Source organism: Eleginops maclovinus, chromosome 5, assembly GCF_036324505.1.
Source record: "Eleginops maclovinus isolate JMC-PN-2008 ecotype Puerto Natales chromosome 5, JC_Emac_rtc_rv5, whole genome shotgun sequence".
In the NCBI taxonomy this organism is placed as follows: Eukaryota; Metazoa; Chordata; class Actinopteri; order Perciformes; family Eleginopidae; genus Eleginops; species Eleginops maclovinus.
In genome coordinates this window covers 5,664,191-5,685,029 of record NC_086353.1, presented here as the reverse complement: position 1 = coordinate 5,685,029, position 20,839 = coordinate 5,664,191, and the positions used below count along the sequence as shown (strand labels likewise).

Here is a 20,839-nt window from a genome sequence, read left to right as displayed (position 1 = left end):
TAAACCAATAAAACAACCATCAAGAGCAGATTGTTTAGGAGCTATTTAGACACAATACACATCAACTGAAAGATCAAACTGCTGATTCAACTAAAAATGAAACCAACAGACTCCTCACATGTGAGAACAATAGCATTTTCTGAAAAAGGCTTGACCTTCCTAATGATTATTACCAGGTGATTATTACCATAAATATTAACCTTTACAGCTGCATTTCCCTATAGAACCACTTGTAGAAAAAAAAACTAAAGGCCAGACTTTGGCACAGATTTGGCCTTGATGCTTTCTTATTTTAAAGATAACTACACTTGGGAGACTACATGTGACTGATCACCACCCACAATTCACAGCTGGAGCTAAAGGTTATGTTCGGTACTGTAGCACCGCAAGGCTAAGGTGAATTAAGTCTAGAAATGATACAGTATTTATGATCCTCAGGCCAACAAACACCCACACACTTTATTAAGAGAGCCCTAAGCAGGCCTGTTGTTGGGTTTATGAGGGGAACTTGTGTTTAGTTTGAACACATAGTGATGTTTATGTCCATAGATGAGCTTTGGACTCCAAAGGGAGCACAGTTAATACTGGCAGACTATAACTCATTCCCTTTTGTTGGATAAATACAGCATTACAAGGGAGCCTTCTGTTGCGATGATAGGTAATAGAGTAAAGCCGCTTGTACATACAACCAATTATTTTGAAAAGACTATTGAAAGTATGTGTGGTGGTTGTGCAAGACACTCGAAAAACTAGACACCTGAAAAAGTGAGCCGTCACAAATGTCTGTCGCAGATAAGTTCTCAGAGTTTAAATGACCTTTTATTTTAACAGATCATTGATCAGTGGAAGTATAAGTCTAAGTCCTAAATATTGTATTTGTCTTACTTTCTAGGGTTTTAAATGTAAGTTACAAATCATTAAACCTAGCCTATGAATTACAAACCAGGTCATATCCCCATTTGGTCCATGAGACTTTTTTTCCCATCTGGCCTATTTACTCTAGCTCCCACTTGGAGTTTTATTGACTAGTTTTTCTTTCTATGCATTTCTGTCAATTAAAAAATTAAGCTAAATCAATAACAAAACCCTGAGGGGCAAAATCCATACCAGGTCTAGCTAAAGAAGCAAGTGACGCTAATTATGTCCACAAAGATCAACCCACTAAGTGCACCAATGACTAAATGGAGGCAGCAGGCATAGATTTCACATCAACCCATTAGGTCCAACCCCAAAAGGAAATGTTCTGCTGATAATTGGTGTGAAGTAAAAAAAGCGGGGCCTTTTAATTCAACAGACAGACGTTTATCTAGAGCAAGCCTCTTTTAGCAGTGGTTATTTTTGACCATTATCGATACTTGGGCTGCTGGCGTCAGACCCATTTTTACTCTGTTTTCCTCAGCCTTTGGCCTCAGTGTTCATTAGCAGTCCTCTCCTTATATACCAAGAGAAAGCTCGGTGACACCTTTTAAACACTTCTCTCAGGCTTCCTTCCTCGGACGAATCTCATTAGAAACAATGCAGAAGGGTACTCATGATTTGGCTTTTATTAGATTGAGGTTCTTTTGCTACACTACAGTCGGTGGCTCACGCTTTTTATACCCACTGAGGGTCAACACGGTAAGATAAGCATCAGTCTAACCTTACAGTTTTACAAGATAACCTCTTTTCCCCCTCTCTTTCTCGCCTCTTTAATTGCACTCTGCTTAACCTCATAAGATTCTGGATTGCATGTTTTTTAGTAACCTGAGCAGAGCCTGCACACTCCAGCATGTGTATGGTTGTTTGAGCTTAATTGTGCCCTAATGTTCACAGTAGTGTATCATTTACCTCTCCTGCTGTCTCAGATTACCTGTCACAAGCAATTTTCTCTCTCTCAAATAGGTGAGGAAAGTAAAGGGTTGCAGCATGATTCAAGTCGTCCCTCAACCCAGCCACTCTGCCGGGTCGCCCCATGTGAAGTCCCTCTCCATACCAATAATTTTGCCCCTGACATTAGGGCTGAGAAGCCCCGGTCCTGAGGCGATGGAGACAGCGCTCCAAGACTCTGCCTCGCCACTCGGCCACCTCGATTTCAGCTCCTCTGGCAGCATGGAGGACGTCAGCAGGTCAGTGTGTAAAGAGCATGCACTTGTGTCTGAGAAAGCTACAAATTAAAACTATTATTTATTTATTTATATAAATGTAACTGGACTTTAATACAAGCCATTTTGTTTGGAGAAGAAATGTGTGCACTTAATGCACTGCAATGTTGAGTCAATCACGTGCCAAAATCATTTACCCTGTAAAATATAATCTGTTACTCCTGCAGTTTTAAGATTGAAGGGTTTTATCTGTAAGCGTGATCCTTTATGGTCGCTGTAATATAAAACAAGGTCATATAACACAAAATAAATCTTCACTGCTACAAACATAACATCAAAATAGGAAACGACTCCTATTTTCGTTTTGTGATGTCTCTTCCAGTATGGAAACTATGGTGTGATTCTAGCAGTGGTAAATAGGTTATCAGTATGGCCACTGTTTGCACAGATGATTTGCTATCAATCGAGGGTAAGGGTGAAGAATCCTCACAGCGATCAGGGATCTAAAGCCTGAGCCCCGTGGCAATGTGCCTCTGGCATGCAAACAAGCCTATTATAAGAAGCTGAAACTGGAACCACTTGGTGTCGAGTGTCCTCAGTCCTGGAATAGCAAGGCTACAGCTGTGTCTGTTGTTGGGGCTCCTTCTGCTTTGACTGGGGGGTTGGACTGAAACTCACCTTGACCTTGATTGAACCTGCACTGTTTGTCTAATTATCCAATTTTCAGTTGAGATTTAGCTTTGCTCCATTTATAATTTTAACACAAGTGACATTTAAGGTCACCACCTTGTGAAAGAGGATACGTACGTTAGAATTTGTCCAGTTTGAAAAAGCTAGAAGAAATTATGTGGATGTATGATGTTGAAGCACTCAGATGAGAAATGATGACTCTGTTTTGGCATCTACTACGACCTGGGGGACACACCACTGACCTTTAGTATCACATTTATCAGAGTTTAAAACTGTCCGTGTCAGTACCAGACCCATTAGCACATCAGGGTATCACTCACACAGTGGTTAGCTCTCATACATATGTGTAAACTGAATTCAAAATCTCACTTCACCCACTTACATAAGCTGAAAATATTATCTAAATATTTAATTGTAAGTTGTATGATAGGGATTGTGTTAAAAATAATGACTTTTGTCATCCTATCAAATTCAATTAGTATACAACACGTTGACAAATGTACAGTACCTATCATAAAAGTCAAATACTTTTCAAGTCATTTGTTTCTTGCTCTTTATCTCTGAAGGATTTAACGTTATTGCATGGTTGACCTCAAATCAATAGCATGTTAATGGAAAAGATTATGCTGTCTTCACGAAACCGCAAATATTATACTTCAAAGGTGCCAACAGCTTTCACTACCATGTCAGGAAACTAATAAATCTCCCGATGGATTTCCCCAACAACCTGAAACCCTTCTCGTCAGGTCGCATTGGGTGACCGATGTACAGACAGCGTGACAGGGGACCCCATCAGTATGCGTCACCACTCTTTGCGGTATTCACTAACAAACGCCTGCAGTTTACTAAAGAACTAAAGTAATTCAACCAAATTCAATGGCAGAATACGTTTGATACTCACTACAAGTGTTTGAATTTTTTTCAACGGTAAAGCATTTGAACAGAGTAAGAAGTACATGACGTGTTTTGAGTTTGTGTTGAAAACGTTTAAATTGTAAGTAGATGTGGTTTTGACACATACTGTAGAGCCATAGCAAATGTATGATAATTTTCCATTAGAGCATTCATCTGTGTTTTCTTATCTATAGTTGCTGCTATGTCTCCTTGGCAGCTTGCTCTCACTTTCCATCGGTATGTGTCAGACAAATCTGTGTCAGCTTGCAGGGCATACAGCCGCTGAGCCACCTGGGCCACAGCTGAGTCAAAACACAAGACAAAATGTAGAAACTGCTTTTAGATTTGACCTTAAATGCTGTCCAATTATTTGTATTTTTGTTGGATGTTATATGAAATCAAGAATTTCACACCTTGTAGGTTGTAGAGAAGAATGGAATTACAAATACATCTGATGACATGAGTGATTTGCACCCTTCTTTCCAAGAATTACTCCTGTTCTGGGGCGCCAGCACATTTAGTACCCGCTGGTAATCTAATCATCATTCTTCAGAGATTCTAATTTGTAGATCTTCCTGTGTTAACATTTCAGATGCTGTACTGTATCAGAGTATGTTTTTTACATCTGATCTCATTTACATATTTCTTACCTCCTCTTTATCTATTACATTAACGCAGTCATTCTGTATGCTCTCACCTGTACCTAAAATATGACACCAGGCTCATTCTCCACACAGTTCACATGAGCCAACATAGCAGTGTCATGTGAATTTATTCTGCTCTCAGCATTACGTGGTCGCACGTAGCGAATGCATACTGGCTTTTGTGCGGAGTTGCCATGGTTCACTAAATCTTGTGATGTAACCATTGGATTTCTTAGAAGCCCATTGGAAATAAGTGGGAGTGAGGAACGTTGCAGTGTGGTGTGAGCAGAGGAACCCCTGCAGGTATAACGGCATTGTTGGCAGCCTGTCAGAAAGACTCATCAATCAACCTTAAAGCCTGACAGCACGTATTTACGGACGTGGTGCTTTTTTGAATTTTGGCAGAGTTTTTCAAAAGCACCTCCGTCCTTTTTTGAGGTTCATTTAGGAATTTTGTTTTTTTAGTCAACATGTCACAGAATATCTAGATGTAGAATATTAGATCTTAGTCAAAGCCAACTAAATTTGTTATTCTACTAGATTTGCACAAGATTTCCAAGAAGCTTTTTCAGTTTTCTCATGTCTGACACACCATTCGGGAGAGCTGAAGCCTCTTTAACAAGTGAGAAATGTCTCACAAACAACGTTCTACATACTTTGAAGTTTAGAAAGCGAACTGACCGAAATTTCATCAGAAGTGAAAACAGTTTGTGTAATTATTTTAAACCACTTTTAAAACGTAATGCCAAAAAGTCCTGGGTTCCAAACTCTCAGATGTGAGATATTTGACCACACAATTATTGAAAAAAACAAACATGTCCAGTATATTATATACACTACTTGATATGGAAACAAGATACAAAACAGCATTTCAGCTGGTATGTGGAGTTTTTTTTAGCCCCCACTAACTTCAAACCGAAGCATGTTGGCGCTGTGTTGCTTTAACACCATTTTCTCTGATACAATGAACATATACCAAGCAAAGCTTAGCCAGGCTTATCCAAGACATACTTTAGGTCTTGACCACCACACAATTTGTGCTCTGAGGTATTCTAAGAATGTGCAGCACTCGCCTAAAAGCCGCTGGTTTTGGTGTCCTGAATGGACCATAGGAGCGTATATATATATTTTTGAAGCACCTAGAAAAAGAAAAGCTTCACTAAACCGAGCAAAATGTAACAATCAATCCATTGATCACAGCTTTCATTGTTAAGGCAGCTCCAACATTATATTTTGAAAAATGTTGTTGAAGTCTGAGTTTTAGTGAGAACTTTGATTAGACTTCTACAATTGTTGATTTGGCGAGTTGTAGGATTTTGTCAGGATTTTTCCGCCAGACTACTTGTCTACACACTATTTCAAATGTCACCGACCTGTCATTTGTAATTTTCCGTTTACCCCAGAGGGCTCAGACCTTTTTCTGTGTGTCCCAACAAAGCTTTTTGTTATCCCCTCAGTAAGGTAGTGGGTAAGCAGGATTTCCGCTTTTGCAATTCGCCGTGGCGGTGACGGCACATTATTATTTTAATACACCTGCCAGACTGAATAACACCAGTTAATGACATGTGTGTGGGGGAAAAACCTTCACCTCGAAGGCTCTTTAGGAATGCAGAGGTCTTCATAGAGGACCATACCTGCCTTAAGTCATGCCTACAGGAACATATGTCTTGAGAAGATTTATGAAGTTCAACTTTGGCCCCTTTCTGATTCCTGCTGACTTGAAAACTAAATCCTTTGTTTTGAACTTGAGGTGCTGCCCCAATGGCCGAAGTGGATTCCCTTCCCCTCCACACGCCCTCCCCCTTTACAGTGAGCCCCATGATGGCACGTCATGTACCAAAACACAACCGGGAACCAAACAGAAACAGAAAGATCTGAACTCTCGTCTGTTTTTGAGAACATCTGAGACTCTGAGCATGTTTTCAACCTGTGTTTATTTGCACCGTTAACTCAAATTGGAAATTGCTTCAGCTAAACATTGTTTATTTTGTGTCCCTCTCTAAGACATTGAACGAAACCAGCAGAACAGAATATTCGTTCTGCTCATTAGATATCAACCATAGTGTGTGACTTCTACTTCGATTGAATATGGTTTGAAGGACAGGTTTCATTACATTAGACAAAAACAAAAGTAAATCTGTACACACAGAAGATATTACTGTTCTCAGGAGATTGGATATAAACCACTTGAGAAAAAATGTGGATATATTATTATTATCAGTTAATCTGCCAATTCTGTTTTGGATTCTTCTTTCTTTTGGTCAGAAAGCTGTGACAAATGTCCATCACAATTTCCTTTTGTGATTTGGGAGGTGAAGAAAAAAGGTTGTACCCGCTGTGCCGAGTTTGTCAACATTTTTTAGCTTGAACTTTTGTCTAAATAGTTTTGTTGCGTATTTGTTCATTGAGGACCTTGTTACAATTGTCTCTACACGTGTTTGAGAACATTGCTAAAATTCACTTTGTCTTGACACGTTTTTGCTCATGTGTGAAAAACCAAGTCACATCCATTAGGGGTTCAAAGTAATGAATAGCTGCATTATCCTGTCATTTACAGAAGATATATTGGCCTTTTCACAGCAGACATACCTATGGTCAGAGAAGGAACTGTAGGTATTACTATAAACATTAATGATGGCTCTATTCAAGTCAGCCATGACAGTGTTATAGCATGCATACAACTATGAAACTCTAACTGAAGCAGCAAGATGTAATTCATCTATCCTTATTTTTAGATTTAGATCTCGTCTATTACCTGTGAAGATTGTGCTATTTGGTTAAAACAAAACAACAAAACCTAAATCTTGTTAATTTGCTGGTTTAAAATGCATATAATATAAAGCCAGTTAGTATAAGTTTTCAAATAAAGAAGTATGTCATTGTAGCCGAACATAAATCATTTGAACTGTACATAAATGGCTCAAACCAAATGAAATAAGTGTATACAAACACATCATTGATTTAACACACACTGTGTAACAAGGTCAGTAAGTTAAGGTTAGGTGCAGTGTTTTTCTTCCTGCTTTTATTTGAGCGAAGATAATACAGTATTCAGCTCTGCTTAGGCCAACAAGATCAGGTGATTATGAAATGTTCAGCTTGTAAGAGCCAGGATAGGAAATCGTTAGGCAACCTTAAACGCTCAAGAGTTCCTCTTATCGTTGCATTATTTTCATCATGTGTTGCTGGCATGTTTGTAGTGGCAGCAGACAGTCTATATTCTAGAGAAGCACCCATTTCTCTTTTGGTTCATAATAATCATCAGAGACAAGTTGCACAAAGGCACCAATTTGCTGCACTCTATGGCTATTATTCTCCAGACAAAAGCCAACCTTATGCTCCTCAGCCCCAGTGACATGTAGGGAGGAGGGAGCTGCTTAATGTTTTTATGCCATAGCACTTCATTGCCACATCCTGCAAGCTAATTAATTCTGTTTGTTTTCATATTTCAGCTCCCAAGAAGAGGAGAGGCCAATATCTCCTTTCTACATGAGGTAAGGCCTTCTTGCTTTGCATTATAAAGCTGGCAGCACAGGGGGAGAGTATGTTGTTTTGGGCAGTAGGAGTGGGGCAAGCTGTGTGCTGCATTATCATCTAACAATGGAACCACCAGTTAGAGGGAAAGCGGGACAGCGTGCACATGCAACAGTTTGATCACCACTGTTTTTGTTATTGTGGCAGAGGCACCCTCGGTTTCAGAAACACCCCCTTCCTCCCGGGAAGACGCATAATGATGAGATGGTAGAGATCAGAGTGTGGGGAGAATAACAACTGTAGTTTCAACTATTTTGATAATCTATTCATTGTTTCTCATTTTTCAAGCAACATTGGGAATGTATAACAGAGGAAAAAATATCCATCCCAGTTTCTCAAAGCCCAAAGTTATGTCTTGAAATGTCTTGTTTTGTCCGTAGCAAACATATACTCAGATGAATATGATATAAAACAGAGAAAAGCCGTAAATCTCAATATTTGAGAGGCTGAAAACTGCATTGAATCTTCTGCACCAGTTAATCAACTATCAAAATAGTTAGCATTTCTTTTCGTTGATGCTCCCAAATTATTATTCAATAACAAAACTGTATATATTTGACTAGTTTTTAAATATTGTTGCTATTTAACTGACTCAAAATTCACCTAAAAAACAAAACCTAAATATATCAGTAGCAAAAAGAATTGTGAATCGTGCATTAATAATATCTCACAACATCAAACACCTATATTTAATATATTTCAAAGTTTTATTGTCAGAACTTCCAAAGGTGAAGTAAAAGTAAACCCAATAATAGTGCATGAAATAACATGCTTTAATAATCCTTTAATCACCTATGACCCTACTGTCATCACTTCCCATTTATTCCTTATCGTATGTTTACCTAAAACTCAGCAGCTCGTCCAGCCGGTGTGAACAGCAGGTTCCTCGGTTAGTCATCAAGATTTTGCACATTTCATCCAGAATATTTACTGATATGATTTATGGGCTGATAAAGCTCCAAGGCAGCTGTGTGTGTGATCAAGCAGTCAAATTGGTTTTAATTTTAATACCAAACCTCCGCACAGGTAGATCTCCACTGTGATAAGACACTCCTGATCCTGAATAAATGGGCCTAAAGTCTCACTGGAAAATTGGAAGAACTGGGAAAATGCACTCAAAAAATACAGTACCACTTTAAATACACTTTATTATTTTCATAGTCTGACTTATTTTAGTTGTTGCACAATAGCAGATAACAACATGTTTGTCTTTAATACAGATAAGAGTTTTAAAGACGTTTTCCAATACAGCAGTAAACCTAGATTTGTTATAGTGTAATAAACAACAATCATTCTTGTCAGAAGGTCAAAGGTCGAAATAGTGCACTTATCCATGTCCTACACAGGAGGTTTGAGTCAGCTATGTACAGTATGTTGAGGATACAATGCTTGTCATTATCCTATTTTACTATGGTATGGGATGTATAATCTCTTTGTATGCCTAACATACCGTAATCTCTGTACTCGGCATACCTCCACAGTAAACCGGAGATGACATTTTATGAAACAGAAAAGGTAGCATATAATCAAGTCTACAGATGAATTGCTTATATTATCATTGTTGCAGCCCTAATCTGTTCCAAGTGAGCTGGACTGAGTCTGTTGAAACTCTTCTCCTCTCTCATTCACTTCTCTTGCTCTCGTTCGTCAATGACTAACTCAATGGCCTACTTGTACTTTATCACCTTCACACTCGGATACACTTTCTTTTCTGTCTACACACATTACTTCACAATCAATCACTCTCAGGCTGCCACATAGATCGATGAGCATGCTTTTCTTCTGTGTGTGTGTGTGTGTGTGTGTTTACCAAAAGCTTCTAGACTCCTGGCTAATATCTGACTGTGGTGTAATACTGGATTACCTGAATGGCCCCTCGGTACACAGTGTGGGGGATTTAACTGCTATAAGCTTCTGCTTTAGAAGCTTTGGAGGTGTTTCCTTCCATGCCCTAAAGAACACTTAACTTAAAACCCCAACACCGACAAAACTACAGAAGCATATTATTATTTTTTTTCTTACTTTTATTTGCACAGCAATTTTCTACGTTAGAAAGTCCTCAATGAAGCATTTTATGGAGCTAATGTTAAGCTCTTGTAAAACAAAGACTTGCGCTGTTGGCGTTTTAAAATCACACTTTTCAAAAATGGCACAATTACACGATTAAACTGCCAGACCTGTCATTTCATTACAGACCTGACATAACCGTTGTTACAGACACCATGAAACTGAATATCAAAAACAACCGCTGACTCAGTTTGCCACAACTTGGTCTTTCGTTGTCTTTCAATAGAGATGAACTGAACCATTAACTTTCTCAAAGGAACAGTTAGACATTTGGGAAATATTTGTTAATTCTGGGTTGTGGGGTTTTCTGCCCGACTATTTTCAGAATCAGAATCAGAAATACCTTATTCATCCCAAACTGGGAATTCTTTTTGTTGCAGCAGCCAAATACGGGCGCCCTTCTATTCTTCGGATTCCTCGGATCTCCGATGGTTCTTGGATATGACAACAATACTGGGGATTTTTGCTGATGAGTAATTTGAGCAATTTCTAAATTGCACCATAACCTTTCAGAGACTCAGTGGAATGAAACCGTTGGGTTGATTTGCTGGTAATTGGATTTCTATCTGCTGGGTCAAAACTGGGTGCCAAACACAAAGGTAACTGCCAGAGTGTAAACCCCCAAAGGCCACACTTTTATTATTATAGTTTAGCCAACTTTGACCCCCGGCTAGCAAAATCTACCTGAAAGTAGTCATAGTACTAACTTCCTTAACCTCAATCCGATTCCATGTTTGCTCTTTCTCAAGTGATTGGGGCAGACCTTGACCAAACAACTGTTATTCTCATACAGCTTCTTTTTTATATCCCTATTCACTCATCTTGATTGTCCCAGTTGTCATCCCAATCACTTAAACAACCAGTAGCAAGTCTGTTTTAAAATCAAACACTCATTTGATAGTTAAAGAATGACACTAAAAAGGCAGGGAATGACTCTGGAGGTGTTTGAGTAAAATAACTCATAACTCTCATAAAGTTTTTACAGCTTGGGAATGAAATTACTCATGTGTTGTAAAGCTCTCCAGCTGATCAGTTCCTGATAAAACAACTGACTCTTGTTTGTAGTATTATTTTATATTTACTATATGTGTTTAAGAAAGCATTGTTGGCTTGGCTAAGTCTGGAGGTGATATCCTTGCTGTGTTTCTCAATTACTTTTCTCCATGGCTTCCTGGTCTCTTTTTCCAGTAGTTTGTGACTCAGGCGCTCGTTATTACCAGTCAGAGCCAGTCCTCTCTCATTCCAGAGTGGTTGCACTCTGCTGCATCTTTATTTATAACTAAGTTGGTGGTACAACGTTCTCTCCATCCAGTAATGTAACTTTGGTAATTTGCTGAATTGCCCCACCTTGTCTATACTGTGCCAGCCATGGACTATTTAGAACGACGATGGCTTCCTCAAGATATTTGGTTACCAAATATTTCACATTTGACACTAACAAACTGCCCCACTAGGCTGTTAAGGTAATCAACATCTTAATTCAGCTCAAGCAAATGTATAAGAAAGCTTATTTTTTGCATCAAGAACCGATATGGTAGAAGATCTGAGCTGAACAGAGTTTGTGTATTTCTAAATATTTACAGCCAAAACACCATATAAGGACTTTTTGTAATAAGACTTCATTCTTGTCCCATTCAGTTGTATTCAAGAGAGAAACTGTTTTGAGGGTACAAAAGTCCATTTGCCAATGACTGTTTCTGCCTATTATGTGGACAAATTCAAGGAATTGAGCCAGTTCATCTCGGTATGAAAACTTATACTACAAATTCTGTTGTCTTATACCCCACCCTTAAAAGGGGGGCTGTTCTCCTTAGGGCCCAAAGATGAGGGATTAGAAAATTCAAAAGAAGAATGGGTATACAATTGTTTGAGTTCTCTTTTCTCATGAAATATTGCTAAATTTGCCACTGTCAAATAATTGTAAATAACAGAAGTAACAGGGAAGCTAAATTCCCTTCATTGCTCACAACGGTTGTCAGTATTGTATAATCTGGACTAAGGAGTTGTAAGTACACAGTTCTTTTTTAAGGGTCACAAAACAAAAAGGTTTGAGAACTACTGCCTTTGACTCAGTGTCAGTTTCAGTACCATTGCAGCATAGGGCATGGTACATTTCCCAATGTCTGATAACCATCTCTATCTGGCACAAATGCCAGTTATATAATTGTCCTTCTCGTCACTTTTAAATAGCCGATTGCAGCTTGGTGGACGGTCCTCAAACATTAAGGACGGATCTCCACATGCCAGGCTTTATTGTGTCCACTGCACTTGATGAATTCATGTCTTTGACATTTGCAAGCATTAAGTTGTAAGGTTAAGTCAACATCAGTAAGCCATTAAACAGTTTTCTGTTGCTTTAACCTGTTGCGTTGAGTGCCAAGTCTATTATTAGGCAGTGGGCTAATGTTTTTCTTGCAATTCAATTTAGTCCAAAGCAACTGTGAGCCTTAACTTTCATCCTCCTCTGTCTGAATAAATTAAACTGAACTGTAAAGGATTTTTCTACTCATGGGCACAGATGTTAAAAATACAAATATTTTAACCCTAAGGATTATTTAAATCAGTTGAGCTCATCAAAGGGATCATCTGTTCATGACATGGTTCTCTACCATGTCTTGCATAATGCTGTTGAATAGATAATGACATTGCATGTCTACCACAGTCACCTCACAGTGTGCGAACGCTCCATTTGTATCTCTTCCTCTTATCTTTGCACCTCACTCTGGAAAGTTGTGCTATGACTGTCAACACCATTGTTTATGGAAGATTCTTTCGGGTCACCCCTGTACATGATGACTTAGCTGTACTCCGGGAAAAGCTTAACTGAGGTCCGTTAGTTGCTAAGATGTTGAATGTTACAGGGACTGTGAGAAATGCAAATGAAGATCCCATTCTTAGACATAGAAAAGTGAACTCTTTATTTCTTATTTTATGCATATAGTGTTGTGTTCTTTATACTATGAATACTTTTGAGTTTTTCTTAAAATGTGATTATTAACTTCGCAAAATATACCAACTAGCTTACATCATTGCAACATATCGTAGTACATTTAACCTTATCCAGTGTATCACCATAGTAGCACCATACATACACAGCTCTTATGGTAGCCCAGATGAGTCTTCAATGACAAACTTAAATGTTACATAACATGTTATTACTTGTTTGATGCTGCCGTCACACTCTGAAATGTAATTCAAGTTGAAGATCTTTCCATATCTAAATGTATATATATTTTAATTAAGATATACCCCTCTACACCTACTCTAACCACCTATCATTTGCTTCATAGTCCTCCACTTGGTGCTGTGATAAATCAGGAGTTTTGACCATGTATGCTATTGTTAGACTTACCGGTAGTCATAGAAGCCTGTCACTTTGCTCTCTGAGGACCTACTTATGCTGCAAACACAGCTGAAGTTAACACTCGCTCATGCACACTAGATGCCTTGATCACCTAGGGCCAGAACCAGAGCCTGGGGGATTTTCAGCGTTGCTCAGTGACCTGTTGTGACCACCTGTTTCTGTAGCTCACCTTCCCTTCTTGTTTTTCATTCAGTAACCATCTCTCTCCTGTCCACTGCAGACCACATGTGGTGAAGTAAGTCAACATAATAACTGTGGTTGTTTTTTAATTAACTCATTTATTCATTTATGATTGTAAGACTTTGATTTGACAATAATGTTGCAATTTATTCACTTTTTTTGTTGCCTTCAGTATTCTGGACAGGACGATCCGTTCAGCAGTGGAGCAGCACCTCTTCAATGTTCCCCCTGTAGAGGATCAAAGTTCAGAGGGCGGTGAGTTAACCCCGCATCCATCCTCTCCAAGGGAGACACCGACTGCCCGTCAGAGACGTCGACATCACAGAGAGCAGCAGGAGGAGGGGCTGAGACACAAAGAGATAAACAGGTACAATTTGTCCATCATCGTCTTGACGTTAGTTGATGATGGTACCAGCGTTGGATTAGTTGGGGTTTGTCTTTCTATTTTCAGTGACGGACGTAGAACATCTGAAATATTTGGATTTTGGAAACATATATATACAAAACAGTTTTCCTTCATATTTGTTTTTTTTACTGAACCACTCGAAACAACAGAACCATTCAACGTACCCCTCACCAGCTGAAGCGTTACATTAACCCCATGACTGGGCACAGCATATCATACATTAAAATGTACCTACGGTTTCTCCCATTGGTTTTAATATGAAGGATTTTAATATCTACTATTTATTTGTATACATTTATCTTACAACTTTTATTATGTGCACATGCCATTCATTGCAATTTGATATTGCTTTTATGGTTTTAGTTATTGTTATTTTACTCACTATTGTGCCATTCACTAAAGTTGGACAGCAAGTGATTTAGCAATAACAGGAGAAGACACCCAATCCTACCATAAATAAAAGGTGGAGAACAGGTTGAAATATTGGTATTGCAACAGAAAACTTCTAAGATGAATATTTGTAATATGAATGTCCCGGTAAAGCAAAAATAATATGCCGTACTTCGACCTGCTCTCAGTGACTGGCTGCTGCGGTACTACTACTTCCAGTTTGTGTTTTTGGTAAACATAAGCTCGTCCACTGAGACATAGCACAGTCATAATAACTGGAGTCTTTGCAGTGAGAGGCTAATCCTTGTTGATGGAGAAGTCTGAGGAATCAGTGAGACATGGATAAGAGCAATGCATTTGTCCCAAGACGTCAGAAAAAGTCAATAAGAGCGTGGACGGTACCTTGACAGTAAATAGAATTAGCACTAAAGCTAAACAGCACATGTTAAATAGTAATCAGGATGACGATGGCTTTTATTTTCTCGAAGCATTTCACCCGATGTCAAGCTGATAAAGACAGACCAAAGTGTGCAACAGAGAGAGTGAGATGGAAAGCAGATGTCTCATTTCCTAACTGACTTCTATTCTGTCTGAGAGCAGAGCGGCGTCCAGCCTAGCAGAAAAGGAAAACATCCCGTTGAGTGCAGGGAGCATCACTGGCAGTGTTAGTGAGGACACGGGCAGCAGCGTGAACTCACAGGGAGGCCAGAGCGCTCACACTGAGCGAACCCCCAAACCCAGGAAGTGGAAACACAGCCCGACGCTGGTGCAGCTCACCGACAACCAGGACGCCCACGCAGTGAGTCATCATTTTCTCCTCATCTCTTCTGTTTGGTTTTTCCCCATCTTAGCAGCATCTCTCTTTTGTGTTGTTTTAATCTTTTCTCCCACTATTATTGGAGGTCAGTCTTGGGTGTAGGTCACTAGACAACCACAAGAAAGCATGTTTCTTTTAGTGGTTTGAAGCACTATCATGGCTACTTTAGATGGCAGTGAATTCTTAAAGTGAGTGAACAGTGACAACATTGATAATCACCACCATAGATCTGCTCCTGAAATGCACCTGTGTTGCATATTGGTTGATGAAGCATTCGGGTCAACCTCCCTTTCTGCCTCATTACTGACTCACTCCAAATAATTATTGGTTGCAGTTTACAAGAATTGCTAAATGCGGACAGCGGCGAGTTGGAAGATGACAGGAAGCAAGATGCAGCTGCCTAATGGGTCCCTGCCATTCTCATTGAACAGTGGCATGTTATTTGCAGCATCAATTGTGAACCACTTTTTCCAGAAGCAGTGCAGATGTAATGGCCGCTTTATGAGAGCGCAATTGGCCGTAGCTTTTATCCATCAAAGAAGATGACGCACCAGAGAGCCGCTTCTCAACTGTTGTCATGCGGATAGAGAAACAAAAACATGTTGAGTGCTCCGTATTTTTATATATATTGAGTTACTTTGGAAGCCTCTGAAGGCTTTATTGTCTTGAGTTTCCATCCTGTAGCAGCTTCGGCTAGGGTAGGCTGATGCCACGAGATATTTATGAACAGATAGAGACGTTGCTCTACCGTTTCGGCCGACCTCAAGTTGTATTAGATAATTGTAGCCGTTGTAAGAAAACGTATACAGATTTAAATTAACTGTGAATCGATTTGTTTAAGTACCTTCATTTTATTATTTTAAACAGACCATCAGGATATTTAGTCTATGAAGAGTTTCTGATTTGAATTTGAACAAAATGACGATGTATATCAAAATTGCAATGTAAAAAAAAAACATATTTTGTATTTTGGACCTGAAATGTGTCCTTTGCACAGAATATCAGAAGCCTCCAAGCTCTGAAACCCACTTATATGTAGATTTATTGACTTTATCTCTAAAAAATCGGAAGGTTTTAAAACAAAATGATGTTCATCCTACACTATATATTATTAGGATAAAGTTATCGTTTGTCATATTTAAGTATGGGCTCTTTTCTAAACGAATAGGGATAAACATTTATTTTACTTGTAATATTTATTTTATTAAAACTAAGAAATTGTTTTTTCTACATACTCGAGTTCAAATGATTGGTTTGGTTATTGAAATAGTCTGTGAGCCGAAATGACCTTTTTTTTGTATTTTATTCAAATATTCAGTTTTCAAGAAAAACATTTAATATGTTCTGTGATTCCAGTTTCTTAAATGTGAGTATTTCATTACTTAATTTTCAATACATATCTCTGGGGTTTTGATTATTAGTCTGACAATCAATTGCATTTAAAAACGTTCTGACATTTAATAAAACAATAGGATAGTCAGCGATAAACAGTAGAAAATCTGTATATTAACCAATGATAACTGGTGAAGTCTTAATACATCTCATGCCGTACCAGCGTCCAGGTAAAGCGTACCTGGATGATAATGAAACACTTGCTCAGCTCTCTCGCCAGCAGACCCAGATGCAGTGAGTCAGACCCTACAGTGGTGTCACACAGTCAATAAGAGGAGGGTGTGAAAGCAGTCATAGGGTGTGAAACATGTAGCTTCAGTAACACGACCGTCTGCCCACGGACTCGTCTTACACTGCAGCTGAATGAAAGCAAGTAGGATTATTATTCCCACTTGCCTCCTAAACGATGTGTGCGAATGTAAAATTCAGCTGACTGTTGTAAACACATCAATTCAGTTTACGCTGTCACGCTCAACTGCAACCTCACGCCTTTACATAAGAGTACAGACACTCGATGCCTTGACACACTTACGGCCTATATGTAGGAGCTCCCACAATTGTGATTGGTTGGGCGCCTGTGGCGCTGAGTTGCTCACATCAGAGGTTGGATGTTATTGAGGGTCTGAGTATCTGTCGGTGTGAACAGCTGTCTCTGTGAATGTAGGGTTTTTAGGTCAAGAGCCACTGAGGGTAATCAGGAGCTCTGCAAGCTTCACAGGTGTTTCCATTGTACAGAAACACTGCACGATACAATCATTACGGTGTGTTTAGTTCCTTTTGATTTCTATTTTTATGAATAAAATTAACTAAATGATGTCCATTTGTTTTAGTTGTTATATAAGGGCTGTTCATTCTGATTAATCCCTGCACATAAATAGTACTTATACTATAAGAAAATGTTTCCCCTTTATTTTCACAGTGCTGTTTTGGTGGTAAAACTGGTCACAAAATCAGCTGATGTAGTTAATGTTTGAAACGTCTTTTTCCAGTGCATGGAATGTGTTCGTGAGAGACTCGGAGAAAACCACATGGAGACATTTCAGGAAAGGTGAGCTTTTTAAAACTTTATGTTGATATTTTTTCGGAACTATAAAGTCAACACATGCTGAATCCTCCTTTCCCACCACCTTTTCCTATAAACTGGTTTGAGTGATAAGCTACTGGCTGCCATTAACAGCTCTGTCTGTTAATTTAAGCAATCTGTTAGGCATACTGTCATTTTTATAGCCTACACTTTATCTGATAAACGCAGGCAGCACATATATGTAAGATATGTAAGGTAAACTATCTTGAGTTGATTTTAAATAAGCTGGTGTGATCACTCAAAGCTTCTTTTGATTTTTCAGCTATGAAATTTCAAGGAAAGATGTCTGTTCTTCTCCAAAGGTAGGTTCAAGTTCACACTTCCTTTCCTATGAGAGTCCCTCTGTCTGTTGGGTTGCATTTTTTCGTCTAGCTCTACTCATTCTTCTTCTGCTACGTGCAAGAAAAGGAACGGTTTGATATTGAAATTCATCATTTCATAAGTTTCAAAAATGGCCAAGATCCAAATGCATCAAATACTTGCTCAGACTTGTCCTTTGTTTTTTAAACGGTTCCTGATTTAGATGATAATTTCGCAAGTATTAGACTGTGCTGTTTGGGCTAAGTTCTGCTTTCAGTTAGTCCACATTTAACATTAGAACGTAAGAGCTTCTTTAATAGAGAAGAAATGAAACTAATACTCCTTAAAATATATAAAATATTTGGTATTTGCACTGAAATACAGGTGTCATTTCTACAAAATCAACTAATACCTTGTAGGCTTAGTCAAAAATAGATATGTTGAAATTAAACAATAAAAGTATTGAGCGCAGTTGCAGTGCAATGCCATGCACCAATAAATACTCCTTAACCAAACAGAAAAGCAGTGGCAAACGAGAATAGCTCTTATTACTAATGTTTGTTTTGACTGGTGTGATATTAACCTTCACAATAGTTGTGTGTCTCTTACTCATCATTGTTCTATGACACTTATCACTCCTGATTTGTCGAACTGAAACTCTATAGCAGTTTCACAGAAACATACAACTTCACTTCTATTTTAGAAAATATGGGACTTTCCCACTTACACAAACATACAGCCGTTCCTCAGCCAGCTGTTAACAACATTGTAGAAACTCTTTATACATTTGTTGTTGCTGTCAGTGTGATTAAAAAGAAAAGGTCACCTTCTTCATCTGATCATCTCCAGTCTTAATGTTGTCGAGGACCACTGAATAGAATCACGCAGCGCTGCTTTTCCAAGCAGCCCAGATGGATTTTAGTAGCAGCTCAGGCTGCAGCTCTGCCACCTTCACCACACTGTGCCACAGAGCAGCCATCTGGGGCTCGGTTAACACCTAAACAAGCAGGCCAAAAAAAGTTCCTTAGTAACATGGAAAGAGCCGAACATTTTTTTTTGTAGATCAACAGAAAATGTAAATATGTAATGTTTCAGAACATCTTTTTAATGTTCAGTGAATCATAATCAAATGTCATCAAAACATTTATTGCTTGCATCTTCCCAAATGTTGCTGCTTTTCTGTTCTTTGTTTTAGTGCAAATTGCATGTAAACAATTCTGATGTTTTTCAAACCAAACAGTTGATCAATAACTTTCAGAAACAATCAAAACTAAATATATTTTGAATTTTTCAACATTATTTTATAATTGAAGGACAAACACTTCCTCAGTTTTATTTCGGAAACACACAAACCCTCGTCTCAGTACGTTGTCGTGTTGCGTGTCTTAGTATGTCGCTTCAGATCTTTTTTAAAGGTTGGTTGAGAAATGTGTGTTTGAGAGAGCAAAGAGAATAAAATGCTATCAGCCAGGGAGCTTATATCAAGCCAAACCCTCCACAGGGTGTATGTGTGTGTGTGTGTGTGTGTGTGTGTGTGTGTGTGTGTGTGTTCCTTTGCGTGCGTGTGTGTGTTCCTTTGCGTGCGTGTGTGTGTTTGTGTCGGTTTGCGTGCGTGTGTGTGTGTGTGTGCATCTGTGTCCAAGGTTAAATGCTTGTCTGTGTGCAATCTCAGCAAAACGCACATTCAATTCCACTCTTGTTTGTACACTGTGTGTGTTGGCTCTCAAAACACAGCTTAAACATTGTCTAATCACCCCCCAATACACACACACACACACATACACACACACACACACACACTCGATGGCTCTGTCTATCTCACCCCTCTATTGCACCAGCTGGACATCTCATGATGATGTAATAGTAGTCTGAGTGTGTTTCAGTAAGCACAGTGGAGGATGTTCCTGGGAGCAGCGTGGTGTGTGTGTGTGCGTGTGTGCGTGTGTGCGTGCGTGCGTGCGAGCACATACATCTGAATTATATTCAAAGACAGCAGGATCACGCTGAGCTGTAACATCTGCGCTCCTGTTAATCCCCAGTGTTACTCAGAACATCTTGAAGTAGGTTACCATTATACTCTCTCTATTGATGCCTGATTCTAGGGACTGATTAATCAGTTAAAACAATGAACTGCCCATCAAGTCTTAAATGTGCCTGTTGTAATTAGTAATTTGCATATAAAAGGAAAAGGTGCATCTCGCTGAAGAAACGTTTGTCCCCTTTGAAGTCTGAGACGCAGTTGTTAAATTGTAGATGTTTCATGTGACTTCTTGTTATTCAGTATCAACATCTCTCACCTCTGAGACTCGTAACATTACATAACACTAACCCAGGAGACCCTTCTGTTTCAAAGTCTAATGAGTCCGTACTTTAATTGGCTGATGGGAGCACTTGATAAGGAGTCCCTCTAAGTGCACTACTTAACAAGCAACGAGTTTAGAACAAAGCTGCTAATTAACACGTTGTTCTTTTATCACAAACTTTATAACGAAGAACAAACTTGACAACAGACTGACATGATGTTAACGCTTCTTTAAATACCTGTGAAACTGCATGCGTAACATTTTCAATCTGAACTGCTCTTGATTAATTATTAAAAAGGCCCTAATAAGCATCAAAGCAGTTACTTTAAACACTCTTCTGTAGTGGATGACCTTAAGTTATTGGGGTGCCATCCAGAGTTTCATCCAACAATTGAATAGTTGAGATTGTTTAGGTTTAGGAACCCCAGATATGGATACGTGACATGTGCTCTAAACACTCTTTCATTAAACCCCTTCTCTTAAATCTACACAACCAGACAGGATGTGAACTAATATGTCAGTAATCAGACCAACAATGCAACAAAAGAAAAAGGTGCTTTCCAGGCAACCCCAAATAATATTTGCCAAAAATAAAGACAAAACGAATCAATAAAGGATCAGAAATCCCCATATCTACTTGAGTGGGATTTTTCAAGGGTTTCATTGTAATGTGAACAGTAGCTACAATGTAGT

At 38.9% G+C, this 20,839-nt stretch overlaps 1 protein-coding gene and 1 long non-coding RNA gene across 5 annotated transcripts in view; one reads left to right on the top strand and one right to left on the bottom strand.

Moving 5' to 3' along the window:
- fam13a (family with sequence similarity 13 member A) overlaps positions 1-20,839 on the top strand; it is a 48,698-nt gene that overhangs the window by 15,038 nt on the left and 12,821 nt on the right. For 2 of the 4 annotated variants that reach the window (XM_063883970.1, XM_063883972.1), the window contains exons 8-15: positions 1,882-2,105; positions 7,762-7,803; positions 13,468-13,509; positions 13,627-13,821; positions 14,851-15,049; positions 16,386-16,433; positions 17,449-17,507; positions 17,806-17,845. In XM_063883970.1, coding sequence (XP_063740040.1) covers positions 1,882-2,105; positions 7,762-7,803; positions 13,468-13,509; positions 13,627-13,821; positions 14,851-15,049; positions 16,386-16,433; positions 17,449-17,507; positions 17,806-17,845 — 849 coding nt within the window. The remainder of the gene's footprint in view (positions 1-1,881; positions 2,106-7,761; positions 7,804-13,467; positions 13,510-13,626; positions 13,822-14,850; positions 15,050-16,385; positions 16,434-17,448; positions 17,508-17,805; positions 17,846-20,839) is intronic. The other 2 variants (XM_063883968.1, XM_063883971.1) reach the window with 1 other exon arrangement.
- On the bottom strand, positions 13,663-19,283 carry LOC134864751 (uncharacterized). Its single transcript, XR_010165868.1, has 3 exons — positions 19,197-19,283; positions 18,670-18,840; positions 13,663-13,798 (listed from the first exon to the last, which is right to left on the bottom strand). It is a non-coding gene; the product is annotated as an uncharacterized LOC134864751 (long non-coding RNA).